The sequence below is a fragment of the Larimichthys crocea genome, chromosome XIV, assembly GCF_000972845.2.
Source record: "Larimichthys crocea isolate SSNF chromosome XIV, L_crocea_2.0, whole genome shotgun sequence".
Classification (NCBI taxonomy): domain Eukaryota; kingdom Metazoa; phylum Chordata; class Actinopteri; family Sciaenidae; genus Larimichthys; species Larimichthys crocea.
In genome coordinates, this window is record NC_040024.1 from 8,170,133 (window position 1) to 8,179,576 (window position 9,444).

The 9,444-nt window shown below is 39.5% G+C and overlaps 2 protein-coding genes across 4 annotated transcripts; both read left to right on the top strand.

The window, feature by feature from the left end:
* Positions 1-55: 55 nt before the first annotated feature.
* LOC104925747 (E3 ubiquitin-protein ligase TRIM47) lies at positions 56-4,310 on the top strand. Of its 3 annotated transcripts, XM_027287706.1 has the most exons (5): positions 60-150; positions 812-909; positions 1,736-2,352; positions 3,205-3,435; positions 3,553-4,310. In XM_027287706.1, exons 3-5 carry the CDS (start codon positions 1,798-1,800, stop codon positions 3,577-3,579), a joined length of 813 nt encoding a protein of 270 aa, XP_027143507.1. In that variant the 5' UTR covers positions 60-150; positions 812-909; positions 1,736-1,797; the 3' UTR covers positions 3,580-4,310. The 3 variants fall into 3 exon arrangements, with proteins under 3 accessions (XP_010737751.3, XP_027143507.1, XP_027143508.1); XM_010739449.3 differs by lacking the exon at positions 812-909 and having other exon boundaries at positions 56-150; XM_027287707.1 differs by lacking the exon at positions 812-909 and having other exon boundaries at positions 113-154.
* A 683-nt stretch (positions 4,311-4,993) lies between these two features.
* LOC113747602 (E3 ubiquitin-protein ligase TRIM39-like) lies at positions 4,994-8,660 on the top strand. The gene is made up of 7 exons (XM_027287705.1): positions 4,994-5,107; positions 5,983-6,554; positions 6,639-6,734; positions 6,959-7,192; positions 7,279-7,423; positions 7,503-7,529; positions 7,619-8,660. The coding sequence occupies exons 2-7, from the start codon at positions 5,985-5,987 to the stop codon at positions 8,182-8,184; spliced, it is 1,638 nt and encodes a 545-aa protein (XP_027143506.1). The 5' UTR covers positions 4,994-5,107; positions 5,983-5,984; the 3' UTR covers positions 8,185-8,660.
* The last annotated feature ends 784 nt before the right edge of the window (positions 8,661-9,444 follow it).

Consider the following 9,444-nt stretch of genomic DNA (forward strand, 5'->3'; position numbering starts at 1 on the left):
TGCTGGTTTATGAGCATCCAGGAAATGAGCCCAACAGGGGCCGTCCTCTTTCCCAGCAGTGATAGGTGTGCCTAAAGAACAAACTGATAGGAGAGTAACACAACACTGTTAGAGCCTCAGGAAAGACAAGCTGGCAGTTGCGCAAGAAAGGTATGTGAGTTTGTTTCATATTTAATTTAAATATTCCAGTATTTATGAGTGAGGTTTTTGATTATTGTGTGTTATTATCTGTGAGCTGATCATGAAAGCAGAACTTTAAGTTGTTTGTGTAAGTTATGAGTGAGTTCCATTTTTAGCCTCTCGGTATGTTTAGACTGACAAAGCACAAACACAAATACGTTCTTGACTGTTTTTACTTCTGATGAATGTAGCACAATGTTGAATTAATCAATCACCGGTATTATATTTTGTAATTGTCACATGGCTCTGACGTAGTATCAGTGGGTGTCAGTCTGTGATTAATTATAGCTGGAAGGAAATTCATTGCAGATGTCACAATGTTATAGCTTCTTCTTTCCCACCAGCAGTGGACAAATAATACATCTTTTATCCACTTTACTGGTTCCTTTATATATTAACTGTACATCATACTTTTATACTTTATCTTATAACTCTAATTTAGGAAAAACATCTTCAGATCTTCACATGTTCTTGTCTCAAATTAGCAATAAACACAAGAGTGTGTTGAGGGGAACTTCACACAGCGACAAGAGTCAGGGGTCAATGTAACTTAATTTGTGTGAGGCCACAGTGTGAATCACCTATAGTCTTTGGACTTTAATGCAGTGTTGCATACCTCTTCCACCTGCAGCTGCTCCTGTGCTGCTTTATGAGATGACTGTAATAAAGAAGAAGCAGTAAAAGCCACGACCTGCCGCACATCTTTCCAACAACTCCGGAAAGCAGTAGGTACGCGTAGATAAGCAAGCCTGCAAAGACTTTGGACACGAGCAGTCGTCTACAGCAGAACTTCTATTGTAGGTCCTTCAGCACAACCTTGGAGACTTTCTTGAGGCCTTTGAATAGTTGTAGAGGCAAAAGCATCAGCAGACTGTAGATGACTGAGGTTGGTCCATGGTGACCTCAGAGTTGTTTTCCTTCTCTAGGATTGTCTCTGGTTTCATCTTCAGATGGTTCATCCATTTTCCATTGTCTTTCAAAAATATATTTATTGGCCTGACACCAAGGAGAGACTCACACATAACAACGTGCAATGTGATTTCTCCTGAATTACAAAAATGAAAGCAGTTTGTTAGCACTGTATGTAAGCTGAAAAGGGTGTTGCTCAGGTTATGCTGATGCATGCAGCTGCTTAGAGAACCTATAATCAAACAGTCGCTCATAAATTCAGACACGATTTACTGTCTAACCGTTTACAGTCGATATCTTTGACCCACTTCTCTTGGTGCTTGAAAATGCGAGCGTCAGAAACATAAAACGACGACACAAAACATTCAAAGCAATTGGAGTTATGAACACAGTGACTAATTTTAAACAGCCTGTGAATCCACCAGTCCCTTCTGGGATGTTTTTACCATAAATTACAAGTCACCCTGGACAGAGTCCAGATATCCACATACCAGTCCCAGACGGAGTGGAATATCTCTGAAGTGGGGTGTAAATTCTCGAGGAGCTCCCTCTTCAATGGCCAAACAATTCACTAACAGCTAAGCACTTTGAATGACTTGAAATCAACAGTTCTATGTCCTAATACAAATCTTTGTTTTCTGTACAGACATACTGTGTTCAACCATAAATGGAATAGGCCGATATCACGCTCCAACAGACCACGGCTGTATGCACACACATGCAGAGACAGACCTAATGTCAGAGCCTCCCAAGTGCTGCATCTGTCTGGATGAGTTCACCAGTCCTGCTTCCCTCCCCTGCGGACACTGCTTCTGCCTGGCCTGCATAGGCGAATACTGGAGGATCAACGGGGCCTGTCAGTGCCCCCTCTGCAAGGCCTTCTTCCCCACCAGGCCACAAATGACAACAGAGCAAACACTGCATGCTGGTGCCCCGACTGAGGAAGTAACTGCGCCTTTAAAAGCTGGAGAGGTTCCCTGTGATTTCTGCCCAGCAAAACACAGAGCAGTCAAGTCATGCCTGGAGTGCATGGCCTCGTACTGTGCGACTCATCTCGAGCCACATTACCGGAATGAAGATCTTGGACGCCATCTGTTGATCAGTGTGGTGAAGAACATTGAGGACTCTGTGTGCAAACTGCATGGGAAACAGTTGAACAGGTTCTGTAGGAGTGATCAGACGTTTGTTTGTGCCATGTGTGCCAGGACAGACCACAGGGGCCACCACATCATTTCTATCAACAAGGAAGCTGCAAAGAAGAAGGTAAACCACCACACCAGGACACAGTAAAGAACGCAGCACTGTCAGTTGGACTTTGTAACTCATTTGAAGGTGCATGGTGAAGATTTATCAGACTATGTAACATTCAAAGGATAAAAACAAAGCTCGTACAAATAAAAAGATGAATTCTGTTTAGCTAAATGTCAAATATTTGTAGGAAACAAACCAAACCAATAAAGAGTACTGGAATATGGTGACCATATTTTCAACCCCCCACCAAAAGCAGGACCCTAAAGTGTACTGCACATGTTACAAATACACATTGGTGATTGGATTTTTTTACCAAGATGAGGAGCATTCATTCAGCCCTTTGCACAACTACCAAGCACACATGAAGACGTACGATTAGTCTGGAATTCTGGGACATTTTTAGTGTTTTACGGATATTTGTCAGGACACCCAGCTTGAAACCTGGACCCTGAAGCGTGTACACAGCTTTATACAAGACTGTCACGAAATCTGCATAAGCATATTTGTTTATGATTTAGTGTTTAGAGTTGAGTTAAAGTTTTCAGTGATTTCTTGTGAGGGTAACTGTGATTGAAAGAAAAGAAACAACTAAGAGCAAAACCCATGACATAATTATTTCAAACATCATATTTTACACCAAAATATCGCATTAATTTGACAGTCAAAACAAAGATTCTTTGAAGAGGAGATATAAATTACTCTGAGAGACTGTAATGCAAAACTTTAATGCATGTGGTCTGAACGTCTCAGTGAAGCTCAATGAAGTAAAAGCAGGTCTGTTTTGTCCAGGATTGCAACATGCCTCAGAGAAACAATTCAACACAGCAGTTCACCTGACTTTGTTTTGTTGTTTTTTGTCCACAGGTTAAACTAAAACGGAGAAGGATCAAACTTCAGCAAGCCATTCAAGAGAGACTGAGTAATGTTGAGAAAGTCAAGCTCTCGGTAGACCTCAGCGGGGACAATCCAACGGAGGCATGGGGACAAAATAAAGAGCTCATCAGTCAACTGGAAGAAGAAATCTCAGAGCTGCAGAGGAGACACAATGAACTGGAGCAACTGTCGCAGACTGAAGACAACCTCCACTTCCTACAGGTCTGCGTCACTGTTGAACGTCAGCAGATCATTCAGATCAATCGTTGAATGAAATTCTATCAACATTTGTGACATTGAACAAACAACAACTGACCCTTTAATCTTTCTTGTCTCTAGAGATTTCTACACACTCCTTCATTCTGAAGATCTGATGAACTGATGTTGAACTTGAAGAACACTGGAACAACTGGAACAATGTTTTTTTGTTTGTTTTTTATAAAATAATTTAACAATCGACAACAGAACACTTAGTTTGACTGTGTTTGCTTCAATGGAATGAATCGTCCTTTTGGTACATAGATGTGGGTCATGTCTGTTAAACACAAGGAAACTGTAAGAAAATCAACCTACCAGCACTTCTAAAACTCGATAATTAACATGCTGTGTGTAAAAATGACAATTCACAGGTACTGGTGGGCAAAAAAATTTTTTTGCTTTAAAGAAAATCAAGATTTCCAGTCTTTGTGCTAAGCTAAGATACCTTTGGTGGTTTTATGTGATAGTGGTGCTGATCTTCCCTCGGCCAGAAACAAGCATATTTCCCAAAATGTCAACGTTTTAGTTTAACAGATTCATGTGAATGTATTCCATGTTGATGATTGTAACTATTATTGTAACTATATCTGAAAATGAAATATTAACAATGAGATTTAAAGAAACTGAAAACTCTAGGATTACAATAATTGCTTAATTCCTGTAAATTTTATAAAGTAAACTTGGGCCAGGGTACTGCCAACAGCTCACTGAGAATATATCGAATGAATGTAACTTATGCCTGGATGTATGACGTCACTGGAAATAATGTGAACTTGTACGTAGTACAGTATTTCAGTGTAAATGTTCTCTGGGACGAATGAATAAAATGTACATGAACACTCTCCTTATGCAAAGTTCGTTTCTGAGTTATAAAAATGTATAAATTGATACTTTTGTTATAGTTATACTTTTTCTACAAATACTGGAAATGAAACTTGGATAGTAAACACTACCAAACATTAGTGTTAAACAATAGATAATTAAATATATGATCCAGTGGAGGAATGTAAGCACATCTACTTTCACACTCCATTACTTATTTTACTTTTTACTCCATTACATACATTACTTACATGTCTTACATAAGCTTTAGTTACTAGTTACTTTTTTGATTACAACTTTTTATACCCCTCCTGTCCAATGATTTTTTTTTAATATACATTTTCTGTGTTGGGAATATTGCCCTCCTTAAACATTTACAGCAGTCAACTGTATTATAATACACATTAATGCAGGAGTAATATGAATCCAAAAATACAGTTCAACAAGTATTTTACCTCTCATACCTTAAACAGATGTTACTGACATACCTACGTACTTTTACTCACAGAGCATTTACTTGTAGTATTTTCACAGTTTTACCATTATTACCTTTACTCAAGTATTTTAATACTTCCACCTGTGGATCTGTGTGAACTTGCTCAGCATGCAACACACCCTGCATGTGACTTACAGTTGATTTGTTTCCTCATTTGCATGCCAGCATGCTTCTTTCAGTAAAGGAAGTAAAGCTCTGGAACATGAAATGAAACTTAACAAAAGGAGGAGGGCTCAGAGGAAGGACACACACTAGATGGGAGTAAAGAGAGACAGAGTGAGAAATCTGTGAGATAAGGAGGATCTCAACCTCTGAACGGTAATTATAATCCACATATCTTCATCCTGTGACTTTATTTTAAATGTTTCTATCAAAGAAACAGCTGGTTAATCCATTGTAATTCAGTCGACTGTATTACTTTACAGTGTGTAGAACGTCATTTTAAAATATGCTAATATAATATACAGCATAATATAACTTAAACATCACCTATGCTGTTGTGACGAGGGTTTTATCTCAGTAATGGTTTATGAAAGTGTTCGTTGATTCCTCGATGAGCCTCGATGCTTTCGTAACTCTATGTTGGGATTCAACAAACACACACACACCCAAGGCTAAATCATCCAGAGGGTGTGTCGTCAGTAATATTTAGTACGAGTACTGATGTTTACTTTTTGTGCAGAAAGAAATATCCAGTAAAAACCTAAATATGCAATGAGACATGTCGAATTCGCATCATATGTCATTCTTACTACCTGAGCCCTGCTGTATTACTGGAATTAACAATATTTTTTTAAAATATTTGCTAAACATCAACAAGCTGCTCAGTTAACAATGGGAAAAAATGTAATTGGTAACCAATAATGACAACCTTAAATGCACTCAATCGTTTTGCTGCTACAACATGACTTGGTCTTATGGGAGCTACCATTAGCTATTATTAGCAAACTTGAACTAGTTATTCCTGTTTACCTGAAATTAGACAATAGTACTCTTGTTTACCTGTGCCTGTGTTGCACTACAGTTTAGCAGTATCCTGTAGCAACAATGACCAATGTTTAAAGTTACAAAATCTTTAGGGAATCTAATAATCATTGAACATTTAAACAGATATTTGAGTACAAAGCAAAGATGTCTATGACACATGATTACATTTCTAACTGAGTAACCTCATGGTGCTCTTTTTTAAGCAGATATGGCATCCACCCAAGCATCACCCAGCGAGATCTGCTCACTGGACAAGCATCTAATATGCTCTATCTGCATGGATCAATTTGTGGATCCGGTCACTACAACCTGTGGCCACTCCTTTTGTAAGAAATGTATGGACTGCAACATTAGAATCAATGACGGGACATGCCCTCTGTGCAAGGCACATCAGAACAGAACCCCACAGGTCAACATCGTCCTGAGAGACATTATCAAACAGATTAAAGAGATGAAAGACGATGAGTACACTGGTGCCCCCGGAGAAGTGGCCTGTGACATCTGCACAGAAACACGAAAGCTGAAGGCTGAGAAGTCCTGCCTTGTGTGTCTTGCCTCGTATTGTTCGACCCACCTGGAGAATCACTCCACAACTAAAAGGCTGAAGGGCCACAAGCTGGTGGAACCTGTGGAAAACTTGGATGAGAGGGCCTGTCTGCAGCATGGACGCCCATTGGAGCTGTACAGCAGAAAGAAGGAGAGATGCATTTGTGTACGCTGTATGGATGACAGTCAGGAGGAGGTTGTTTCTACTGAAGATGAATGGGACAACAAGAAGGTAGGCTTTGCATCATCTGATACCACGTATATGTAGAGTTTGGATAGTTAGGAGCTGAGATTCTTGCTTTTGTGTTCATGATAGGCTAAGCTTGAAAACACCAAGACAGAGTTACAACAGAAAATTGAGAAGAGGAAAACCCAGGTGGATGAAATCAATGCATCACTGAAGATCTGCAAGGTAAGCTGCAAGAGAGACAAACAGTACTGATCATGGAATGAAAAACCAGTCTGTCAAAGTCGAAACCGACAAAGCAAGTTTTCAAGTTTGGCAATTAAACAGATCAACATTCATGGAGATGTTGACCGTCAGTTCTGGCACTCTCTTTAATCACAGTCAGATGTTGTAGTGTAACATTTCTGCAAGTGTCAAATGGGCAATGCTTGCTTTTCTCCTATCTTCAGGACGAGATGGAGGCGGAGTGGTGGGATATCGAGGGTGTGTTCACAGCTGTGATTGCCATTGTGGAGAAAGCTCAGGCAGAAGCTCTTCAGCCACTAAAGGACAGGAGGCAGGCCGTGGAGAAAGACGCGAAAGACCTGATAGAGAAGTTGGAAGCAGAGATCACCTCACTTGAGAAGAACATCTCTGACCTGGAGAAGATATCCGTACTGCAGGATCACATCCTTTTCCTGCAGGTGAGAGGAAACCTTTCAGGAATGGTTGACGCCACACTTTGGACCTTAAAAGACACTCCAGCTATGTTTCTTTTTCCCTGTCTCAGAGTTACCCATCTCTTCAAGATGTGAACATCAAAGACTGGACAAAGGTAGAGTTTGACACTTCACTGGCTTTTGGCACCATGAGAAAAACCACAACAACCCTGCTGGAACAAATTCAACAGAAACTGGAGAAGCTGACCTCCATTGGTAAGAATTAAATCATGACATGAAATCAATCAATCAACGTTGACTTAACTGATCTAAATACAATTTCTGCACTTCACAGAACTTAAGAGAGTCCCAAAGTTTACAGGTGCGTGATATAATCTATTTGTCCTTACAATATATTTTAAAAAACGACTTATTCAGATCGTATAATTACTTTCATCTTGTGATTAACAGTGGATGTAAAGCTGGATCCAAACACTGCACACCAACGCCTTCTTCTGTCCGATGATGGCAAGGAAGTGAAAGATGGGGGGGAGAACAAGGAAGTAGATGATTCTTCTGAGAGGTTTGATCTGTTTGCTAGCATCCTGGGGCTTAACAAACTGACCTCTGGGAAGTCTTATTGGGAGGTGGAGGTCAGCAACAAGACAGGGTGGGACCTGGGTGTGGCAAGAGGCGACGCAATCCGCAAAGGAAAACTATCACTGAACCCAGATAATGGTTACTGGGTTACTGTGCATTATGAAAATGAAAAGTACGCCGCCCTGACAGCACCACCAGTTCGTCTTACCCAGAAAGACAAGCCTGAAAAGGTGGGAGTGTTCGTGGATTACGAGGAAGGTCTTGTGTCCTTCTACAATGTGTCGGCTCAATCGCACATCTACTCATTTATTGAATGTTCGTTCAATGACAAGATATTCCCATATTTCAGTCCTCATGCAAAACAAGATGAAAAAAACGCAGATCCTTTGATTATTTCTACTGTGAAACCCTGCGTGCAGGGCATGGATATGTCATGAACGATGTGAGTTTGCGTTTCCCAACATTTCCCAATGGCATTGGCCCAAAATAATGTCACATTTTAGCAGCAAGTTACTTTTTCAGTGCCTTACTGGTCCCAAGGCATGAAATACTTTGGCTTCGTCGATGCCCCTATGATGCTGTAGGTACGCCTCTAGTGTAATGTTTAGATGTCAGATGATTTTGTATAAGGAATGAGAAAAGTCAAGGTGGTGGAGGTCCAAATAGACCCAGTTAGAACTTTAAGACTTAATCACAAACATTGATGGATAAATGATTTGCAGTCTATAAATTTCACTTTAATGTTTTTGCATTTTAAACCTCTTGGTCATGGGTTTTTCTACTGTGCATAAATGTCAAGTGTGTGCGCAAATTACATACAATACAGCCTATTTGCAGACTATTTACAAGTTCTGTAACTACCTTGTTTTTTGTTTTGTTTGTTTTGTTTTACCTCAAAAATTTTAATAAAAATCAAAATTTTCAAATTACATCTAGTTTCTTTTTTTTCTTTTGAAAGTAATTTGTGATTTTTTTTAATCCACCATTTGAGCTGATCTTTAGGGGGGGGAGGTTTACTTATATTGTCCTCTATGGCTCAGTCTTTTCATTCATCAAGTGGTCAACTGTGACCGTTTCATTTAATCATTAAACACACCATGATAGTTCAATGTGGTATTTGGACGCATCTGTTTGGTGTATCACCTGCATACAAAACTGAACTTTAGACACTGCACACAATATAAACAAATGTGTTCTTTGTACAGAGATTAAAAAGACCAGGTTGGTTTAACATATGAGAACCCAAACCAGTTGTGTAATACTACACTGAAACTTTATTTTTTGTTTTTTCAGAGACTTCTGTGCCTTTGTTAAGTTAAGTTGCTTCAATTTACCCCACTGCATTTGCCCTATAGTCACCATTTAGAGGAAATAATCTGCTTAATGTAAATTTAGGCTAATCTTTACATGGTTTTCATAAGATGGCAAATTGCCAACATGTATAATACACAATTTTAGACTTGGGTCATCACACAGTACATGACATGCAGAAAATCTACCTTGACTATCAAAACGTTTAACTCCTTCTATGTAATCTCTCCGTCACAGTCAGTAAAAATGAGTGTTGCATAAATGTGTACAGAGGGTGGCCCATCCTACCCTACTCTCCCATTCAGTATTACACAACAATGTGGTTGAATCATGTCCTGGCTTTGAGTGAAAAAAAAAGGCTGGTTGGCGCCTTTTTTTCTGTCTTT